At 39.7% G+C, this 23,950-nt stretch overlaps 1 protein-coding gene across 3 annotated transcripts in view; it reads left to right on the top strand.

Annotated features, from left to right (window-relative positions):
* Positions 1–23,950, top strand: part of rbms3 (RNA binding motif, single stranded interacting protein) — an 807,584-nt gene that overhangs the window by 455,012 nt on the left and 328,622 nt on the right. For all 3 annotated transcript variants that reach the window (XR_009803506.1, XM_061882138.1, XM_061882137.1), the window contains exon 5: positions 8,652–8,809. Coding sequence is in view for 2 of the 3 variants with exons in the window: in XM_061882138.1 (XP_061738122.1) it covers positions 8,652–8,809 (158 nt within the window). In the remaining variant the exon portion in view is untranslated. The remainder of the gene's footprint in view (positions 1–8,651; positions 8,810–23,950) is intronic.

Genomic DNA, 23,950 nt, shown 5'->3' with positions numbered 1-23,950 from the left:
ACGAGTTGAGTTTATACCAAAACGGATACATGGATGATACAGCAGAGGATTGGGAGAATGTCATGTGGTCAGATGAAACCAAAATATAACTTTTTGGTATAAACTCAACTCGTCGTGTTTGGAGGAAGAAGAATACCGAGTTGCATCCCAAGAACACCATACCTACTGTGAAGCATGGGGGTGGAAACATCACGCTTTGGGGCTGTTTTTCTGCTAAGGGGACAGGACGATTGATCCGTGTTAAGGAAAGAATGAATGGGGCCATGTATCGTGAGATTTTGAGCCAAAACCTCCTTCCATCAGTGAGAGCTTTGAATGGTTGACCAAATACTTATTTTCCTCCATAATTTACAAATAAATTATTTGAAATTCCTACAACGTGACTTCCTGGATTATTTTTTTTTCACATTCTGTCTCTCACAGTTGAAGTGTACCTATGATGAAAATTACAGACCTCTGTCATCATTTTAAGTGGGAGAACTTGCACAATCGGTGGCTGACTAAATAGGTTTTTGCCCCACTGTACTTTTGACCCATCTAATTTGGTCACATTTTCAGTAGACTCATAATAAATTCATAAAAGAACCAAACTTCATGTATGTTTTTGCGACCAACAAGTATGTGCTCCAATCACTCTATCACCCAAAAAAAATAAGAGTTGTAGAAATTATTTGAAACTCAATTCAGCCATGACATTATGTTCTTTCCAAGTGTACGTAAACTTTTGACCACGACTGTAATACACATTTTTCCAAGGCTCAGAAATACCAAAGGCTCAATAATGCATCACCAATAATTGTTCCTCATGCAGCATCTATCATCGCAGTATAACTCGAGCCGCTAGAAAGTCTTCCTTTTTTCCGTAAGCCTTAATATGATAAAGCGCGACACAGGTTGAGTTATTGTGCATGTGTGCAAGAGAGTGAGTCTAGGTGCATAGGGTGTCATTATTTGAGTGAAGACGTGTCTATCTTGATACCCTAACTGTGCCTCTGGGCTGCAAAGACACACTTCAAGTACTTGTCATTAGCATAGATTGCACTCATGGGGAGAATTTCCCTGCTGAATAAAGTGATGCATGATGTTTTGGGCTCTGAAGCAACATATGGTAATTCGTACAGTTTTTATTTAATCATTGTATCCGGGCCAAGTGCAACCCTGCAAAAGTTTGGGAAAACAATCTAAAGAGAAAATGTGTTTATAGTGACGGACTAACGTGGTAATCACTGAGCATTTACCCGCCGGTTGGTAAGAGCTAGTTCTAAAATAATTTGACTGTTGTATGGCTACTTTTAAAAAACTGATTACAAAAAATTTAGACGGATTAAGGGTTAGTGTATTCTAACAACTTGCACTCATATGTGCAAGACCAGGGGTGTGAAACTATTAAAATCATGGCATTAAATGTAAAAAATAAAGACAATTCCCGATTGTTTGTTTTTTGTCTTACTTTGGCCAAAAATAGAACAAACACATTCTGAAATAAAAATAAAAAATTTGAAAACATTTTTTTTTAAAAATACCAGCTGCGGTAAAGTTTAGATCCATGAGGGAATTAATGTTTATAACTGGATAAATATACAAATGCATACAAATGCATTTGTATGCAGGTGTACTGGAGAGGAGGCTACGCCGGATAGTCGAACCTCGGATTCAGGAGGAACAGTGTGGTTTTCGTCCTGGTCGTGGAACTGTGGACCAGCTCTATACTCTCCGCAGGGTTCTTGAGGGTGCATGGGAGTTTGCACAACCAGTCTACATGTGCTTCGTGGACTTGGAGAAGGCATTCGACCTTGTCCCTCGGGAAGTCCTGTGGGGAGTGCTCAGAGAGTATGGGGTATCGGACTGTCTTATTGTGACGATCAGTGTCAGAGTTTGGTCCGCATTGCCGGCAGTAAGTCGAACACATTTCCAGTGAGGGTTGGACTCCACCAAGGCTGTCCTTTGTCACCGATTCTGTTCATAACTTTTATGGACAGAATTTCTAGGCGCAGTCAAGGCGTTGATGGGTTCCGGTTTGGTGACCGCAGAATTAGGTCTCTGCTTTTTGCGGATGATGTGGTCCTGATGGCTTCATCTGACCGGGATCTTCAGCTCTCACTGGATCGGTTCGCAGCCGAGTGTGAAGCGACCGGAATGAGAATCAGCACCTCCAAGTCCGAGTCCATGGTTCTCGCCCGGAAAAGGGTGGAATGCCATCTCCGGGTTGGGGATGAGACCCTGCCCCAAGTGGAGGAGTTCAAGTACCTAGGAGTCTTGTTCACGAGTGGAGGAAGAGTGGATCGTGAGATCGACAGGCGGATTGGTACGGCGTCTTCAATAATGCGGACGTTGTACCGATCTGTTGTGGTGAAGAAGGAGCTGAGCCGGAAGGCAAAGCTCTCAATTTACCGGTCGATCTACGTCCCCATCCTCAGCTATGGTCATGAGCTTTGGGTCATGACCGAAAGGATAAGATCACGGGTACAAGCGGCCGAAATGAGTTTCCTCCGCCGTGTGGCGGGGCTCTCCCTTAGAGATAGGGTGAGAAGCTCTGCCATCCGGGAGGAACTCAAAGTAAAGCCGCTGCTCCTTCACATCGAGAGGAGCCAGATGAGGTGGTTCGGGCATCTGGTCAGGATGCCACCCGAACGCCTCCCTAGGGAGGTGTTTAGGGCACGTCCAACCGGTAGGAGGCCACGGGGAAGACCCAGGACACGTTGGGAAGACTATGTCTCCCGGCTGGCCTGGGAACGCCTCGGGATCCCCCGGGAAGAGCTAGACGAAGTGGCTGGGGAGAGGGAAGTCTGGGTTTCCCTGCTTAGGCTGTTGCCCCCGCGACCCGACCTCGGATAAGCGGAAGAAGATGGATGGATGGATGGATGCATACTAATGGGTTTTCTTTTGTATTATATTTTTTAAATGAATTTAGTAACGTAAATGTTAGAATAATTGTTTCTAAGTCAGTGGTTCTTAACCTTGTTGGAGGTACCGAACCCCACCAGTTTCGTATGCGCATTCACCAAACCTTTCTTTAGTGAAAAATAAAATGTTGTTTTTTTTCAAATTCAAGTCAAAGTTATATGTTTTTGGTAACACGTTAGTATGGGGAACATATTCTAAGTAACAAAGACTTAATTTAGAGTTATTTGGTTAGGGTTAGGGTTAGAGAGTTAGGGCCAGGGTTAAAGGGTTAGGGTTAAAATAAGGCCATGCCGAATAAGGCATTAATAAGTGCTTAATAATGACTAGTTAAGAGCCAATCTGTTACTAATTTGCATGTTAATAAGCAACTAATTAATGGTGAATATGTAAAGTGTTACGATGTTTTTTTTTTACTAGTGCGCAAAATGAACCGTGCATGAACATCACCTTGTTCAAACAACAAAACCAACACAGTGCATATTGTAAACTCACAACAAATTACACACCTGCAAATCAATGTGACTTCTGCTGTTGCCATATCCACAATACGCCAATAGGGAGAACTTTTTATTTACACAATGAGTCATGTGTGTCTTGACCTCCGCCGAACCCCTGAGGCCGACTCACCGAACCCGGGTTAAGAACCACTGATCTAAGTTATCACAAAACTTTGTGTTTCAATGAGTTCCGGGCGAGCAGACAAAAGATGTCTTTGATACCACCAAGCAAAAGGCTTGAAAAACTCCGCTTTGTAGGTTGGGGAACGACATGAGGGTGTCGGTTTCTTTGATGTATTGTAATTCGCAGGAAGATTTTGTCTTGAGCCGAGATATAAAAAGCAGACAAAAGGCAGGGCCTGACCCCCCTCCAGGCATTTTTTCTTTGAACTGTTTTGTAACCAAAGGCGGCGGCTGTTTATGACCCCCGCACCTTTCGAAACAGCTGTTGCTATGTAATCAGGGAAAGTCCAAATAAAAGAGGAGGCGTACAATCTCTCGTCAGAGCGTGGTGGGACAAGCTTACTGGTGAACGCGCTCTCCTCATTGAGCCAAATTTAATTCTGTCTCTGTTTGATTCCTTGCTTCTTTGTCTAATAGATGTAATCAGTGTTTGAACCTGACAGTTTATGACAACCTTTTTCCAAAACACAATATAGAATGTGAGATATAACAGGATAATGCACAGATGCATCATTTATTTTCAAAGCGGTGACCAAAATGTGACACCCCAAAAATGTACTGTCGGACTCCATTTTTATGACTTGATGGGGTCCCCAGTTTTGAATGGTTGACCAAATACTTATTTTCCTCCATAATTTACAAATCTTTAAAATTCCTAAAATGTGAATTCCTCGATTTTTTTTTTCTGTCTCTCACAGTTGAAGTGTACCTATGATGAAAATTACAGACCTCTGTCATCATTTTAAGTGGGAGAACTTGCACAATCGGTGGCTGACTAAATACTTTTTTGCCCCACTGTATATGTATATATATGTATATATATATATATATATATATATATATATATATGTGTATGTATGTGTCTATATATATAGACATTTTATATATATATATATATATATATATATATATATATATATATATATATATATATATATATATATATATATATATATATATGTATGTATGTGTCTATATATATAGACATTATATATGTATATATATATATATATGTATATATGTATGTATGTATGTGTCTACATATATATAGACATTATATATATATATATATATATATATATATATATATATATATATATATATGTATATATATATATAGACATTATATATATATGTATATATATATGTATATATATGTATGTATGTATATATGTATATATATGTATATGTATATATGTGTATATATATGTATATGTATATATGTATATATATATGTATATATATGTATATGTATGTGTCTATATATATATAGACATTATATATATATATATATATGGACATATATATATATATATATATATATATATATATATATATAGACACAGTGGGGCAAAACGTATTTAGTCAGCCACCGATTGTGCAAGTTCTCCCACTTAAAATGATGACAGAGGTCTGTAATTTTCACCATAGGTACACTTCAACTGTGAGAGACAGAATGTGAAAAAAAAAATCCAGGAATTCACATTTTAGGAATTTTAAAGATTTGTAAAATATGGAGGAAAATAAGTATTTGGTCAACCATTCAAAACTGGGGACCCCATCAAGTCATAAAAATGGAGACCCACAGTACATTTTTGGGGTGTCACACACATATGTATTGCCGTGTGGATTTTGGCCAAATTGACCATCCGTATTTCTTAATGTCAGCAACTTTGAATGAAGCTCATCACTCTGTGCCAAACCGTCTTTGTTTTTGGCAAACACCTCAATTGTTCGTAGCATAGTGATGTTCTCACAGTCAGGTATGTATATAAAAAAAAAAAACAGCGACAAGGTTATCAGCTTTAGCATGGGGGGCATTGGTCCCTTACACTTCCTGTCACATACGCAGTTGGATTCCTCCTGTTCCTCCTGGTGGCAAGGTGAAGGAATTACGCCCACCAAATGCTCCGTCCCCCCTGGGGCCTTTCCATTAACCTTCTTCAACGGTGGTCACTGGCAATGGGCCGAACAAGCGCCATTCCACAGGGGTGAGCTAGCACATCTGGGAGGAAGGACAGGATACAATTGAAAAATTCTTCCTAAAATGGATGGAATAGGCATACATTTATATTTAGGTTAGGATACATGGAGACTCCAATGTGTGCACACCTCAATCACGGTTTCATTCATTCCCCGAGAGCAGAGTGTACGCCGAGGCTGACATTAGAGGAAATTAAATCTCCTGCCGGAATGTGCCGGCCCATTTTTTTTAAGACGCTCCTGTTTCTGCCACCCATAATCTGCTCATCTGGTCGTTCGGGCTTTGTAGTGTGGAATGTCATGAAAGGGAGAATTTAGCGAGGCAACCGTGCTTACACGTAATCCCACCCGCGAGCCGAGCCGAGCTTTTAACACTTTTTTAATTTTTTTTTTTCCTACGGCGTATATGGTAGAAGACGCTTTCATTCAACCGCGCGTGCAGAGCTCAGTAAAGTCTCATACAGTTAAGTTGGTTGTTGAACTCTTTAAATCAGCCAATAGACGTTGCTTTGACATAATCCTGACAAACAGACTAAAAATTCCCAAGGAACGTGACATAAATCCACAACTGCATGCATCAAATATAGCAAGAGGATAACGGTACATTATTATAAACCAGCAGAATTCATTGAGCCTCGTCTGTTTTCAAATTCTGGGGAACATAAACTCCAGGTGTTTTTTTCTCGTGCATGAATTTGATAAACCTTCAAAAGAAGGATGAGCTAAAGAGTTTAAACAATTAAATAAAAAATGTAATGGCGGTGCTGACACCATCCCAATGACTTTATTCACATCCATTAGAATAATACATAATGTTGGATATCAGTGGTCTTCAGTGATGACTTCAATGATGACCTCTCAAAATAATTATAACAAAATAATGAATTATTTGCCAGCACGGTGGAGGAGGGGTTGGTGCATGTGCCTCACAATACGAAGGTCCCTAGTAGTCCTGAGTTCAATCCCGGGCTCGGGATCTTTCTGTGTGTAGTTTGCATGTTCTTCCCGTGACTGCGTGGGTGAGTACTCCGGCTTCCTCCCACCTCCAAAGACATGCACCTGGGGATAGGTTGATTGGCAACACTAAATGGTCCCTAGTGTGTGAATGTTGTCTATCTGTGTTGGCCCTGGAATGAGGTGGCGACTTGTCCAGGGTGTACCCGCCTTCCGCCCGTTTGCAGCTGGGACAGGCTCGAGCACCCCCCGTGATCCCAAAAGGGACAAGCGGTAGAACACGGATGGATATTTGTTTGCTTACTATGGTATATTATGTATTTATTATTTATTTGTTCACTGTTCTGTAATAGAGAACAATGAAATTGTATTAAATGTCTGTTATGAAAAGGGGTAAGATTAAATAAACTGATTCTTCCTACTCCTTCTTCCTTCAAACACGACGAGTTGAGTTTATACCAAAAAGTTATATTTTGGTTTCATCTGACCACATGACATTCTCCCAATCCTCTGCTGTATCGTCCATGTATCCATTTTGGTATGAACTCAACTCGTTGTGTTTGGAGGAAGAAGAATACTGAGTGGTATCCCAAGAACACCACACCTACTGTGAAGCATGGGGGTGGGAAACATCATGCTTTGGGGCTGTTATTCTGCTAAGGGGACAGGACGATTGATCCGTGTTAAGGAAAGAATGAATGGGGCCATGTATCGTGAGATTTTGAGCCAAAACCTCCTTCCATCAGTGAGAGCTTTGAATGGTTGACCAAATACTTATTTTCCACCATAATTTACAAATACATTCTTTAAAATTCCTACAATGTGAATTCCTGGAATTATTTTTTTTTACATTCTGTCCCTGACAGTCGAAGTGTACCTATGATGAAAATTACAGACCTCTGTCATCATTTTAAGTGGGAGAACTTGCACAATCGGTGGCTGACTAAATACTTTTTTTCCCCACTGTACATGTATATGTATATATATATATATATATATATATATATATATATATATATATATATATATATATATATATATATATATATATATATATATATATATATGCATATGTATATGTACATATATACTGTATGTATATGTATATGTACATATTTACTGTATATATATATATATATATGTATATGTACATATATACTATATATATATATATATATATATGTACATATACATATATATATATATATATATACGCAGAAACATACTGTAATAACTTTAAGTAAAAAAATGAAGATTAAAAAGTAATTACAAACAAATAATGTTTAAAAAATAACTAAAAGCTTGCCTTTTTTATATATGCATAGTATGTATATATTATTAATGTTGTAAATACAAATCTTTATATATCTAGAAAGCGTAGTCCTAAAGAGGTAGGCATGGTCTCAAAAAGGTAAGAAATACAAAAATGTGTGTGTCGGTGTTTGTGGGTGTGTGTGTGTGTGTGTGTGTGTGTGTGTGTGTGTGTGTTTTCACCCCCACCCACAGAGACAAAGAAATTGACGAAGGTTCACTCAGTTTTTTTCATTCTGCTCCACATAGCTAAAAAAGTTTTTGACAGATTTTGTAGAAACTTTCAGGAAATGTCAGATACAGGGTAAAGCACAGATGATTGGACTGTGGGGGTGATCTGGATCCTTGTCTGGATTCAGAATATTTGAATGTATTTTTTTACTATTGCGCGGTAGGGCCTGGTTTTCTAGTTATAAAGACATTCATGGTATGGGTTTGTAAAGATGTTTGTGTTGTACTGTACATTCCTTTTCCTGACTTCTGCAGCCTCTGCCCATGTATTTGCTGGTCACTGACTTCAAACTGGAATTAGGCTTCTCAAACAGAAAAATAGCCCAGAAGCTAAACACACGAAAAAAAAACATGATCACAAATACACACATCCATACTTGATAGATGAATATGTTCCGCTTGCCAAATGTATGAGTTCAAAAAGCATTTGGTTGCACAGTTGACGGCTTTACGACTCTCTCCTCATGACACGGATTCAATGCATATTTCATCATTTCTACTCTCGATCACAATGTTCTCAAACTGTTTTCCCTTTTCTCTCTCTCTCTTTCTCCTCCATGGCTGATCTTCGATGCACGGGCTTTGCAGCAACAGGAGCAGGACCCTACCAACCTGTACATCTCCAACCTACCCATTTCCATGGACGAGCAGGAGCTAGAGAACATGCTGAAGCCTCTCGGGCACGTCATCTCCACCAGGATACTGAGGGATGCCAACGGGGTCAGCAGGGGAGTTGGCTTCGCCAGGTACGCTCGACTAATGGGACCAAAATCAGATTAACGCCGGCATTCACTTTAGTTGAAATGATTATCATTGGTAATCATTAATAAAGTGATTAAAGAATTTACCGCAACTTACCGTCTGTAGGGCAGAATTACTCAAAATCCCTGAAATGTCTCTGGAAACACATTTCGTGCAACAGCATTGTGCGTCGGTGGTGCAGTCGATTCGGTAGTTACAGGCTTCTGAAACAAGTCGATATGGAATATGCCAGTGGTGTGCAGTCAGGGCCAACAAGGCCTTCTCTCCTGGCCTAAAATACCGTATTTCCTTGAAAAGCCGCCGGTGCGCTATTTAATTCAAAAACTCTTCTCACTCCTGCGCTCATTCAAGGCATGCGGTAAAAGTAAGCAGGCGCTAATAATTTTAAAACTTCTTCTCACCCCTATACTTACCAATGGCATGCAGTACAAAATTGAGTGTGATATAAAAAAAATAATTAAAAAATAAACAATTCTTCTGCAGCCGCGGCCCGGTGGTTGGGGACCACTGTTCTACATGTCATCGCGCCCACCTTTGCCCCATACTATCTGCGTGCCGGTCGGACGCATGTATATCGCTGCTTCTCATACGAGATTGCAATGCATACTTGGTCAACAGCCATACCGTTTACACTGATGGTTGTGATATAAACAACTTTAACACTCTTACTAATATGCGCCACACTCTGTGAACCCACAGCAAACACATTTCTGGAGAACATTGGCTCTGTAACACATTATAAACGCAACATAAGAATTACCCAGAATTCTAAAGCATCCATGACTATTGGCTATATTATACACACGTCCCCAACCCCGCCCACCTCAACCGGCGCACGGAGAGGGGGGTGTTTGGTTCTAGCGGGGTGTATAATATAGCCAAGAGTCATTGATGCATTGGAATTCTGGATAATTATTATGTTGCGTTTATAATGTGTTACGGAGCCGATGTTCTCCATAAATGTGTTTGGTGTGGGTTCACAGAGTGTGGCGCATATTAGTAAGAGTGTTAAAGTTGTTTTATATCACAACCATCAGTGTGATCTGTATGGCTGTGGAACAAGACCCCTGGTTTACACATGGTAAAAGCAAAAAAAAAAAACTCCGCCATTTGGGAAATGACGACAGGGGAAGTGTCACTTGTGACGTCACGACTTTGACCCGGCGGTAAAAGTAAGCATACGCTAATAAATTCGGGGAGTGATTTCGACCCGGCAGTAATACATGGCAGGCGCATATTACATGCCCGGCGGCTATTCAAGGAAATACGGTAACCAGAAATCGTGATCATAATCAAAGATACAATTTTTTTTTTTTTTTTTTTACTTTTCCTGAATATCTAAAAGCATTCCCATCCTCTTTATGTAGTATTATGCCCGTTCCAGTGTTGTTGTTTTTAGTTTTGGTTTGTATCAAATCAGAATTCAGCTAGTTTATGTTGCCATGCTGTGCCCAATCAAAAATGCGGGCGTCCATGAATTGTAAGTTAACAGGGACATACAGTTGATAGACTGTTACGATAGCCAATCAGATCACGAGTTGTTGTCAGTAAGGCCTTCTACATGGCCGAAAGTTGAACGTTACATTTACGCGTCCTCTGATTGGATAATCACCGGGACCGTTATCGGGTGAATTCGGGAACATAGAGCTGATAGACAGTTGCGATAGCCAATCAAATCACAAGTTGTTGACAGTGGCCTATCTAAATAGCCCGATGTTAACTCGACTGTGATTGGATACTCACTTGTCTTTCCAAAGTGAGTATCCAATCACAAGTTTCAATTTAGTAGGAAGCAGGAAGTGTTGCGCCGTAGCCAGACCATGATAGCAGACACGGAGAACTAAACGTTGAATAGATTAGATTAGATAGTACTTTATTTATTCCGTCAGGAGAGTTCCTTCAGGAAAATTACAATTTTCAGCACAATCCCATTCAAGATCAGACAAACATTAAAGGGAGACAGAACAGGATCGCTGACGGGTCTGCCGGCTTCCAGCGCCCCTTACAAAAAAAGATGAGATACAGGTAAACAAGGGGGGGAGAAAAAAATAGAAGATTAAAATAAAATAAAAAAATCGGTCTTAGCCTGGGCCCTGGAGAGGGGGTGCAGACTGAGGCCAAGGGAAAAAAACAACAACTCATAGCCATAGTACACACCCCTCTTACATGTGTGTAAGAGGGGTGTGTACTATGGCTATGAGTTGTTTTTGTATGTGGCAGATATATATTTGCAAGGTCATTTTCAAGAAAGATATTGAAAGAGAAACTACATCTTGTAAGACGATGTCGGCCAACCCCGTCTGGCGATGAAATGCTCGCCATTTCCACTTGAATAAGCCGCCGACGAGGGGTACCACTGGCTTATATGACGTTGAATAGGTCCTACTAGTTGTGAATTAAAATATTTTATTAGTTCACTTTTAATGTTTTTTGCAATTTAAATTTTGACAGTATCACATAAGATATGTTTTAAGTGCGCATGCGTTTTAATTGATTTTTAAATGCACCAGAAAATACCCCGATTTGCACACTGTTGATGTGGTTCAATCCAAAGCAGGAAGTAAATGTGTTCCTGTATAGTATTTGTCAGGTTAAAACATCAATGACATCTATTAAAACAGACAAGAAGCAAGGAAATAAACAAAGACAGAATTCAGTTTGGCTCAATTTGAGGAGAGACGGATTAACACTGTACCCTTGTACATTGTCTCAGCACGCTCTGGTGAAAGATTGTACGCCACCTCTTTATATTTGGAGTTTCCCTGTTTACATAACAACTAGTGTTCCTAAAGGAATGGAGGGTATGTAAACAGCCATTGTTTTCGGTCACATTTACACAAAAGAAAAAGATGCTTCAGGCTTGAGCTGGTCCTGGATCGAGCTTGGGCAAGTCTTAGATCGCAATAGATAACCCCTCCCGTCTCCTTCCAACGTACACAATGGAATTTTACAAGCGTTTGGCTTGGTACAACAAAGACAGCCTCCGTCTGCTTGCCGGAAGTTTCCAAAAACGGAAACTTTTGTGATAATTTACACATAATTATTGTAACAGTATTTCTCCCGTGCTGACATAAATTATGGTATATTGAGAGGTAATCTTTAAAGTCGGACATCACTGAAGGCCGAGGTGGGAACCGCACAGCCCAACATTGGAATATGTTTACCGGGACAATGGTTCGGTCCATGAGAAATTTGAACACACACAAAACAAAACAAATGATAGAATAGTCTATTAAAATATATACAGGACAGAGTTTTCTTAGCACTTTCAGCCTAAAATAGCCCATTAAAAACACAAAAGGAGTAACAAGTCCACAATAACATTGATAAATATTTATTTTTAGGAATAATATTTTTTTTGTCACAATGAACGCAATGTTAGCTCGTTAAGCGCATACTGTATATTATACAGTGTCAATGTTTTGTTTTGTATGAACAAGGTTTGTCCCGATACCAATATTTTGGTCCCGGTACCAAAATGTGTTTCGATACTTTTTGATAATTTTTCTAAGAAAAGTACACTACAAAAAATGGCATTATTGGCTTATTTTACCACAAAATCGTACGGCACATTAAACATAAGTTTTCTATTGCATTCGAAGAAAATGTTGTCCTTAAATAAAATAACGAAACATACAAGACAATGTGTCTTATAGTAGTAAGTAAGCAAACAAAGGCTCCTATTTTGTTTGCTGAAGTATGCAGTAACATATTGTCATTTTTCATTGTATTGTTTTGTCAAAACTATGAGGGACAAGCTGTAAAAATGGATTATTGTTTGATTACTGTTAATATCTTAATATGTTATTTTTTTCCATTTTAACATGTTTTATCTACTCTTCTGTTAAAATGTAATAATCACTTATTCCCATGTTGTTTTATACTTTACATTAGTGTTAGATGATACCACAAATTTAGGTATCAATCCGATACCAAGTCGTTACAGGATCATACATTGGTCATATTCAAAGTCCTCTTGTGTCCAGTGACATATTTCCTGAGTTTTTAAAAAATAACATGAATTTATAAAAAAAGAAAAAAAGATTTTGTTACAATAAAACATATCGATGTAATCATAGTAGTATCAACTAGATACACTATTGTACTTGGTATCATTACAGTGGACGCTGTCTTTTGTTAGCGGTGATGCCGGTGAGCTATTGTATTCTTCTATGGTGTGTAGTGAAGCATGTTTAGCTATTCCTCGTCCTGCAGGGATTATACTTGTAAGAAACGTACTTTATTCGTCGCCATAGAGGCGGGGATTAGTGATTTACAAGTAGTTAAAACACTGCATACTGCGGATGGATGTTAGCCACTAGCTAGCCATGTCTTCAAGCATTTCTTCCTGAGGGTGTTTCAGTGTTATAACTTCACTTTTATCTTTAGTTTTTAGGCCAAAATGCGTCCGTTCTCTCTTTTCTGTCTACACATATTGTCTGCTTGTAAGTACTCCATGATTGTGCGCTGCCGAACATGCTCCTCTGCTCGTAAAACCAGCAATGTCATGACGTGGCGACGCGCCGTCATGCCCGTTTTTTGAAGATGTGCATGTCATGCAACGCGCATTGGGGCCATGGGGTCAACCTGTAGAGTTCCACACATCTGGTGCGTGCAAAACAGCAGCAGCCGGCTGTGGCCTGCGGGCCGGTTTCTAATACTAATCAAATATCAACCCAGAGGCCATAGATAATGCCTTGACTTTGACAAATACAGTAGGTCCTAGAAGATAGGTATCAATCTAATATAGTTTTAAACGGAAATTGTTATTAGAAAAAGGAATACATTGGCACTCAACGAGGGTGGACGCTCCCCTTTCCTCTCCCTTATCTCTCCTGCTTGCTTCTTTGTTTTGTCTTGTCTTAACTTTCTTGTTGCCTCTTTTTGCACTGCTCTCCAAATCTAAACATTGGAACTATTTACTGGCCTCAACAAAATTGACAAGATCTTGGGTTTGGGGGAACCTGCTGTCGTGGTGAAGCGGTTGTTGCTGGACACACGACGGACTCTTGGGAGAAGAAGGAGGGCCGCGTGCCTGGCGACCCTTTTCTGTCGAGGACGTGAAGATATCCACCTATTTGGAGTTAGGACAACAGGACATCTGCTGATTGGAGTAAGCGTTGCTCTGGTTTGTCGACAAATTGGAAGTCGCTGGCAGTCTTCAATGTACCCCAAAGCTGCCATAAGTGATTGGAGGATGCGGGAAGAACTGTTTTGAGGAGCAGTCATAGACAATTAAGAGTGAAAAGCAAATATTATTTTCACTCGCATACAAAATCATTCTAACTTGGATTGTTTCCCTGGCTTCAAGACTCTCCCGGAGAACAGCGCAGCGAAGACACAACAAACTCCCTTCTTTTCTCTCATGGACACACACCTGTTGACCAACGGCTCAATACATCAAGGCCGCAGAACAGAGACACACTACGGGCTTACACACGGACACATCCACAAAAAAATATACGCCACACATACACCCCCCCAACCCAACGCCCTCGACGCAAATCCCATAGGGGTGATGAATGGATGGTCAGCGCCTGAGAGCTGCGGCCTACCACCATTACCTTGAACTACCTTCCCTCTGTTGCTAGATATCTCGAGATGTATGTTGTAATATGTATATGTGCTTTGCTATGGAGGTTTTTTCCCACTCCGAACTGGGCCCCCTTAGTAGCCCAGTCTGGATTGTATTTTTTTACTCATCCTTCCTCGGTGTTTACCTTTTTCCCATCTTTTACGGGGCGCCTTATGGCGACCCATCAGCGTTTTTGTTCTGTAACCCTGTACACTGTTTGTCTAGTCTTGAACAGGTTTGTGCTGAAAACAAAGTTTCGTTGTACTTGTGCAATGACAATAAACACCTATCCTATCCTAAAGTATAACACTTTTAATAACGAGGTTAACCGATATCAGAACAAAAATGACGGAAATCTACTGATGGTCCAGAAAGGTAAAACCAGACAATATCATAAATTGCACCACAAAGACTTTCAGCTACAGCATGATTGCAAAAGCCATGACAAAGAAAAACGACACAACCCAATAACATGAAGCCTGCAACACAACTTTAAGCCCTTAAAGATGCGTTCGAGCAAAGCAAGTTACGGCGGAGCACGGACTCGTGGAACTATTACTGGTAGCCGAGGAGAAGCCCGCTTATGAGAAACAAATGAACAGAGGTGATGGATGAAGGAGGCTTTGGGAGCGAGGAAGCGAGGGGCCAGCACCATCAACACAGATGAGGGGACATACATGCTTCCCCACACCTGGGACGCTGTCCGTCAACGGCGATGCCAGGGTGGAGAAGAAATACTGCACGCACTCAAAAATGCTGGGTTAATTGGATAACCCAGTTTATGAGTTGCGAGTGTTGGGTTGAATTTTGGAGTTATTTTTATAGCTAGTTACCTGACAGATATCAGTAATATTTTTACGCTACTTTATATTAGAAATGGCAAGAGTGGAAAATGAATGTCACATAGCAAAAAGAAGAAGCTCATGACTATGGTGTAGGCATGGACTACAATGGCGGACACGCACATATTTTCAGGACTTATGCAGATCCCAAATACACATCAGCAGGTACCAGAAGGAAAGAAACGTTGGTTTTGCATAACGTTGTTGAACAAAACGGCAGATAATGGATGCCATTTTGCGATCCTTATACACACACCATAAAAATACTGGTATGTTTAATGCGCCGACAATCCATCAAGCGGTGCGGCTTCATAGCTTACCAAAGTCGTACTAAAACATTTAGACAGATTTTTGAGTGCCGTGTGTAATGTTGTATATTCTCAATGGAACTGTAGAAGTCGCTTCCTAGCAGCTCCACTGTAGACACGGCACAAGAGCCAAGCATGCAGGTTTTAACAAGGTTTTAATGATCTGTTATTTTAACAAAGTCTTTCACCAGTTACGTCTGTATCCTCTCTTCTCTTCTGCTCCTGGCCGCTTACTGTTAAAGACAAACGATGATTAGATTAACACGTACCACCTGTGAAATCTAATCAGCTGCCAGCTGTGCCTTGCCATCAGCACTGCCCCGCCCCCGTCGTGATGGTGCTCTGTCCTCAGCACCATGGACGGAGGCGGTGACCTTTGCTCCTGCAGGCAGCGCTGACAACATCTGCCTCCACAGGAACAGCCCTAAATCACTAGTGTCTCAAAGGGCTGCACAAACCACAACACAAACCACTACGACATCCTCGGTAGGCCCACATAAGGGCAAGGAAAACTCACACCCTGTGGGACGTCGGTGACAATGATGACTATGAGAACCTTGGGGAGGACGAAGGCAATGGATGTCGAGCAAGTCTAACATGATGCTGTGAAAGTTCAATCCATAGTGGATCCAGCACAGCCGCGAGAGTCCAGTCCAAAGCCGGATCCAACACCGCAGCAAGAGTCCCGTCCACAGCGAAGCCAGCAGGAAACCATCCCAAGCGGAGGCGGATCAGCAGCGCAGGAATGTCCCAGGCCGATACACAGGCAAGCAGTCCATCCTGGGTCCCGACTCTGGACAAGCGGTCCATCCTGGGTCCCGACTCTGGACAACCAGTACGTCATCCATGGCCATCGGACCGGACCCCCTCCACAAAGGAGAGTGGGACATAGGAGAAAAAGAAAAGAAACGGCAGATCAACAGGTTTATAAAGGGAGTCTATTTAAAGGCTAGAGTATACAAATGAGTTTTAAGGTTAGACTTAAATGCTTCTATTGAATTTAAAGTTTTGGTGGTCTTTACTGGCATCATCTATCAGTTTACACGTATCTCTTATGTATGACTGCCATCTACCGGTCACATATATCAATACACCATGTACCAAATAAATATGCTTCGAAGTCGGTAATCACAACAAGAATCATGCAGTTCATTTGGCGCACCGGTTTATAAGGCGCACTGTCGATTTTTAAAGAGAACGAAAGGATTTTAAATGCGCCTTATAGTCCGAAAAACACTGTATGTTGCATGAAACTACTCTGACAAGTACAATTTGTCCAAAAAAGTTACTGAGACGCTGGGTTTATACGGCATGTTATTTACTCACCTGTAAAGAGGGAGGGCAAAAAATAATAATAAATGCCTCGGTTTAACGTCGATCTTATGCCAGGACATACGCTTAAGCAATTTTGTGTAAATAAAAGAAGTGTACAAGCACAAGGTAACGCCACATGGACCTCCTGTCCAGACAGCCTTTGTCAGAGAAGACACGAGGGTGTTGCAGAAAGAAGCAGGAGTATGAAACAAAGGCCAGGTATGAAGAACTCATCTTCTAGGTTATTATAAAGAGAATGAAGTGAGAACACAGTATGAGATGGAGGTAGAATGAGCTACAGAGAGCATTAGAAATGTGTAGAATAGGAGAAGTTTTCAAGCATACCTACTCAGTGGCCTAGTGGTTAGCGTGTCTGCCCTAAAATCGGTAGGTTGTGAGTTCAAACCCCGGCTGAGTCATACCAAAGACTTTAAAAATGGGACTCATCCCCCCCCTGTTTGGCACTCAGTATCAAGGGTTGGAATTGGGGGTTAAATCACCAAAAAGGATTCCCGGGCGTGGCACCGCTGCTGCTCTCTGCTCCCCTCACCTCCCAGGGGGTGGTCAAAGGGATGGGTCAAATGCACAGGACAATTTTCACCACACCTAGTGTGTTTGTGACAATCATTCGTACTTTAAATTAAACTTACTCAATGGCTCGGTGGTTAGAGTGTCCGCCCCGAGATCGGTAGGTCGTGAATTCAAACCCCGGCCGAGTCATACCAAAGACTATAAAAATGGGACCCATTACCTCCCTGCTTGGCACTCAGCATCAAGGGTTTGAATTGAGGGTTAAATCACCAAAAAGGATTCCCGGGCGTGGCACCGCTGCTGCTCACTGCTCCCCTCACCTCCCAAGGGGTGAACAAGGGGATGGGTCAAATGCAGAGGCCAAATTTCACCACACCTAGTGTGTGTGTGACAACTATTGGTAATTTCACTTAACAAAGAAATGGAATGGAACACACAGTAGGAAGGGAATTGGGTGGAACTCGCGTGAGAGGAAGGTTGGGGGAATTATTTTGCAAAGCATTCTCCTGAAAATGATGGAAAGCGCCACTCTACATAGCAATTGACCCTGTGGTCAAAGTTGGAATTGCCACAAAACACATTTTTAAGATATTCAACACTGCCATCTGGCGGCTAAAGTGGAAAATGCTACCCTGGATTTCGTCACGTTTCATGTGTCAGGAAAAAATGGAAGAATGGGGCCATATGAATCCCCTTTCTTACTGTACAGTAGTTTAAATCATTCCATACTGGAATATCTGTTTTGTGTACGTGCACAGGAGGGGTTGGGGACAAATGATCGATTCTGTATTGATGGAAAAATATCCATGTATGGATTATTGCACTTGTTAAAATAATAATACAGTAGGTTTTAAAATGTGTGACTAAACACAGGCAGGAGGAGAGGTGGAAACTCTGTTAACCGCAAAGCATGCTTAAGTAGGAAGTAGTGAACAGCAAACGAATAAGTGCTCTGCACATTTCAACAGAAGTCTGACTGGGATTGTGTTACAACACAGAGTAAGGAAGAGTATCAACCAGATGAATAAATCAGGTGGTAGAATATCGAAACAGTGTGACCTCGATCTAAAAGGAATTAGTATAAAATACTATATAAAGTGTGGAATCATTATGATCCTGGAGTCAGGGGCGCCGCTAGGGATTTTGGGCCCCATGAAAAAATCTTCACAGGGCCCCCAACACATAATTTCAGCATCATTAAGGGCCTCTCTGGGCCCCCCTCCATCATGGGCACCTAGAATCCGTCTCCTTTACCCCCCGTTTTTGGCGCCCCTGCCTGGAGTGCCACAAAAATGTTTTACTGTTGTTTACTATTTGGCTTATTGGCCAGATGTGCATATTTCTTCCTCTCTGTGTAGCTTATACGTTTAAAGCATTTGTATACATCTATTTGCTACCCATTACTTTTGACTGCAGGTAAAATGTAGTGTTTGCTAAAGACCATAACAGTATTCGTGCAGTGTCAATACAGCTTGTGAGTGTGCCTTACACACACTGAGGCATCATGTATCCATTGCTACTAACTAAAAAACACCAAACCCTAATGATTGCATTGTATGATACATCCGCAAGAATAAAAACAATTTTCTTCAAAATATCTCTGAGTATAAAAACAATGTTATTCCATTATAAAAAGTATTCACAAGTATAAAAACATTTTTTTTTTCCATTTAAAACAATTTTTAAGTAAAATGCACGTTATAACCCCAATGTGTATTTTAGTCTTTACCTTCGATTACCTTCTACATTGTTCTAACTTCTACGCTCCTTTTTTTTTTTACCTTTTATTTACCTTCTACTTAACTTATTTTACCTTGTATGTATATTGTTTTACCCTCCGTCTTTTACCTGTTTATTTACCTTATTTTACCTACTATTTGCCTTATTATTTAACTTGCATTTACCTAAATTTAAGATATTTTACCTTGTTTTATCTTTTTTAACTTATATTCTCCTTTTACCTTCTTTTATCTTCTTTTACCTTCTTATGTATCTCTTTTTTAATACCCTGTATTTACAGTATTTTACCTTCTATTTACATTTATTTACCTTCTATTTAACTTATTTTACCTTCTATACTCCTTCTTTTACATTCTATTTAACTTTTATTTATCTTTTATGTACATTATTTTACATCTTTTACATCTTTTACCTGTTTATTTACCTTATTTTACATTTAACATATTATACTTTGTTTTATCTATTACTTTCTAGTCTACTTCTTGTACCTTATTTTATACTCTTATCTTAGTTTTTTAAATCTTTTATTTACCTTCTATTTACTCTTTTTACATTTATTTACCTTCAATTTAACTTATTTTACCTTCAATATTCCTTCCTTTACATTCTATTTACCTTCTACTTAACTTCTTTTACCTGTTTATTTACCTTACTTTACCTCTTATTTGCCTAATTTAATTTATTGACCTTAATTTAACATATGTACCTTGTTTTATCTTTGTTACCTTCTATTCTCCTTCTTTTACCTTTTTTATCCTCTTTTATCTTTGATATACATTTTTTTTTTTTACCTTTTGTTTACAATATTTTACCTTCTATTTAACTCATTTTACTTTCTATGTTCCTTCTTTTATATTGTATTTACCTTCTTGTACATGTTCTTAACTACTTTTACTGGGTACTATTTACATTTTTGACCTTTTATTTATTTTTCTTTTACCTGTTTATTTACCTTATTTTACCTCTTATTTGCCTTATTGAATATTTATGTTCCTTAATTTAACAGATTTTAACTTATTTGAACTTGTTTTATCTTTGTTACCTTCGATTCTCCTTCTTTTACCTGCTTTTATCCTCTTCTAGATTCCTTTTTTGTTTACCTTTTCTTTACATTATTTTACCTTCTATTTAACTCATTTTACCTTCTATATTCCTTCATTTACATTCTATTTACCTTCTTGTACATGTTCTTAAATACTTTTACTGGCTTCTTTTCACATTTTTGACCTTTTATTTATCTACTTTTACCTGTTCACTTACCTTATTTTACCTCTTATTTGCCTTATTTAACTTGTATTTACCTTAATTTGAAAAAAAATATATACCTTGTTTTATCTCTGTTACCTTCTATTCTCCTTCTTATACGTTATTGTATCCTCTTATCTTCTACATTCCTTTTTTTTTTACCTTTAGTGTACATTATTTTACCTTCTATTTAACACATGTTACCTTCTATATTCCTTCTTTTACATTGAATTTACTTTCTTCCACATGTTCTTAACTACTTTTACTGGCTTGTATTTACATTTTTTGACCTTTTATTTATCTCCTTTTACTTGTTCATTTACCTTATTATACCTCTTATTTGCCTTATTTAACTTTAATTTACCTTATTTTTAACTTATTTTACCTTGTTTTATCTTTGTTACCTTTTACCTGATACCTTATTGTATTCTCTCATCTTCTATATTCCTTTTAATTACATTTTGTTTACCCTATTTTACTTCTTGTCTTATTTAACTTTTTTTCCCCTTAATTTAACATTGTTTACCTTGTTTTATTTTTGTTACCTTCTATTCTCCTTCTTTTACCTTCTTTTATCCTCTTTTATCTTCTATGTTCGTTGTCTTTTGCCTTTTGTTTACATTTCTTTAACTTGTATTTAACTAATTTTACCTTCTAAATTCATTTTTTTTACATTCCATTTACCTTATTTTACATGTGCTTAACTACTTTTACTGGCTTCTATTTACATTTTTGACCCTTTATTTATCTCCTTTTACATTGTATTCACTTAATTTACCTTCAGTTTACTTTTTTTTTTGCCTCCTTGACTTCTACTACCTTCTATTTACCATATTTGACCTTCGACATGTATTCAGCACGCCCCGCGACCCTGAGAGGGACAAGCGGAAGAACATGGATGGATGGATTTCAGAACTGAGGGGTTCTATTCTGCTTTAAACACATTGACTTTAGGGGCATTCAGCCTTGGAGGTTGGACTATTTGAGAACCCGCTGTTACCTGTGTCAACAGACAGCTGCTGCGAGTTGGACCACAAGGGGCATTAGAGAGTAAACTGAGCTAAGTGTTTGCGGGCCGATCCATTACTGTTATCAGAGCCCATTACTCCAGCAAGAGCACTAATCATTGCGGACAGCCGCACTTGATGCCATTAACCAGCAACACACAAAGAAGCGGCTGCCTGCCTCACGGCCAAGCTGGCTCTCTCCGCCGCCAACCTTCCCCCTCGCCGTGCTTAGCGGCCGCCAGACAGTCTGGCTGGGCAGCTAGTTTGCAGGTGAAACAAACCGCCCGTCTGCCTTATTGACTCCGCGTAGACCCACCTGCTTTCTGTCCGCCTGCCTGCTCTGCCGCCGGACAAAGAGAAGGGCTGACAGAGGAGAAACAAACTGGGGCTCTGAATACATAAATGCATGAGAACTGGACCAGAATGTGCATCCCCACCGCTGAGAAAATCACAGAAAATAGTGGAGGAAAGCGAAGAACCAAATTAGATTTCCACGGGCAGTGAGCACTGTGATGCAAAAATCAAGAATTGTATTTTTTTGGTCAAATGACAAAACATGTCCACATAAATCACTTCTTCATAACAACTGAACATAAGAATAAATAAAAGGTGAAGCAAAGTTACTGGGCACGGCGTGGCGTCGTCGGGAGAGTGGCCTGGTTCGATCCCCACTTTCTACCTACAAACCCTGTTTCCATATGAGTTGGGAAATTGTGTTAGATGTAAATATAAACGGAATACAATGATTTGCAAATCCTTTTCAACCCATATACAGTTAAATGCACTACAAAGACAAGATATTTGATGTCCAAACTCATATTTTTTTTTTTTTTTGCAAATAATAATTAACTTAGAATTTCCTGGCTGCAACACGTGCCAAAGTAGTTGGGAAAGGGCATGTTCACCACTGTGTTACATCACCTTTTCTTTTAACAACAATCAATAAATGTTTGAGAACTGAGGAAACTAATTGTTGAAGCTTTAAAAGTGGAATTCTTTCCAATTCTTGTTTTATGTAGAGCTTCAGTCGTTCAACAGTCCGGGGTCTCCGCTGTTGTATTTTACGCTTCATAATGCGCCACACATTTTCGATGGGAGACATGTCTGGATCAAAAGTCCGTAATATCATCGCTTACGTGCAGTGATTTCTCCAGATTCTCTGAACCTTTTGATGATTTTACGAACCGTAGATGGTAAAATCCCTAAATTCCTTGCAATAGCTCGTTGAGAAATGTTGTTCTAAAACTGTTCGACAATTTGCTTACAAATTGGTGACCCTCGCTCCATCCTTGCTTGTGAATTACTTGGCATTTCATGGAAGCTGCTTTTATACTCAATCATAGCACCCACCTGTTCCCAATTAGCCTGCACACCTGTTGGATGTTCCAAATAAGTGTTTGATGAGCATTTCTCAACATTATCAGTATTTATTGCCACCTTTCCCCACTTCTTTGTCTTGTGTGGCTGGCATCAAATTCTAAAGTTAATGATTATTTGAAACAATTTTTTTTTTTTTATCAGTTTGAACATCAAATATGTTGTCTTTGTAGCATATTAAACTGAATATGGGTTGAAACAGATTTGCAAATCATCGTATTCCGTTTATATTTACATCTAACACAATTTCCCAACTCATATGGAAACGGGCTTTGTACATCAATCATCTCTTTGATGGACGTGTGAAAGTAAACAATGTGATAAAGAACATCATGGATAGCTGATCAGGACACTGTGCTTGGAGGCCGAAATTGGTGGTCGTACTTGACGGCCGCAACCACTTCATGGCTTCGCAAATGTTATGGAGTCCAAATCTAGACGTTGAGTAATCGCTTGACATACATGGTGGACAACAACGTTTAGTCTGCTTTGCCAGTCCAAATGCATTCGTAGTCTTGTCGAATCTTCGAGACATTCGAAAGTTCTCTTGCCGTTCAGCTGACACAACATACTCATTGACAAACATATCCCACCAGGCTGCCGTTCTTCCAGGCCTTATCAAAAAACGCTGTTGTATCAGAAATAGCGGCAATCGCGCATTTTCCTTCTCTTCTTGTGTGATTTCCAAACAGGCATGTCTGGATGACTCGCCTCCATCTTTCTGACGTCACTTCCTGTGTGGGGTGAGGTCTTTGTAGCGTCTCTTCCTCTCCGAACTCAGTTTGTAAACGATCAATGAGTCCATACAAAACTAAGAGCCGGAGATTTAAGAAAAAGATGGCGCACTTACTCGTCCAAAAAATTGTCCGAGGAGGGAGACCTTAGGCTATGTCTACACTAAGCCAGATAACCCCTTTAACAAATAATTATTTAGCCTAAGCCCCGTTTCACCCACACTAAACCATCGTTTAAGATTCCCCTCCTTGGCAATACAAAGCACACGCTACCTTTTTTTTATCACATCCATAGGAGCTCGCATTCTCGTTGACTCTCCTTTGACAAATGGACAAAGTTTTTCCGTAAGTTGAATCACAGCTGACTTGGACATTTGAAAGTTTTCTTGCCGTCTGAGAAGTGTTGTATCCCAAATAGCTGCAATCGCTTTCTCTTAAGGTATTCGAATATG

Source organism: Nerophis ophidion, linkage group LG21, assembly GCF_033978795.1.
Source record: "Nerophis ophidion isolate RoL-2023_Sa linkage group LG21, RoL_Noph_v1.0, whole genome shotgun sequence".
Taxonomy (NCBI): domain Eukaryota; kingdom Metazoa; phylum Chordata; class Actinopteri; order Syngnathiformes; family Syngnathidae; genus Nerophis; species Nerophis ophidion.
The sequence above is the reverse complement of the archived record's forward strand: the minus strand, read 5'-3'. Positions and strand labels throughout refer to the sequence as shown.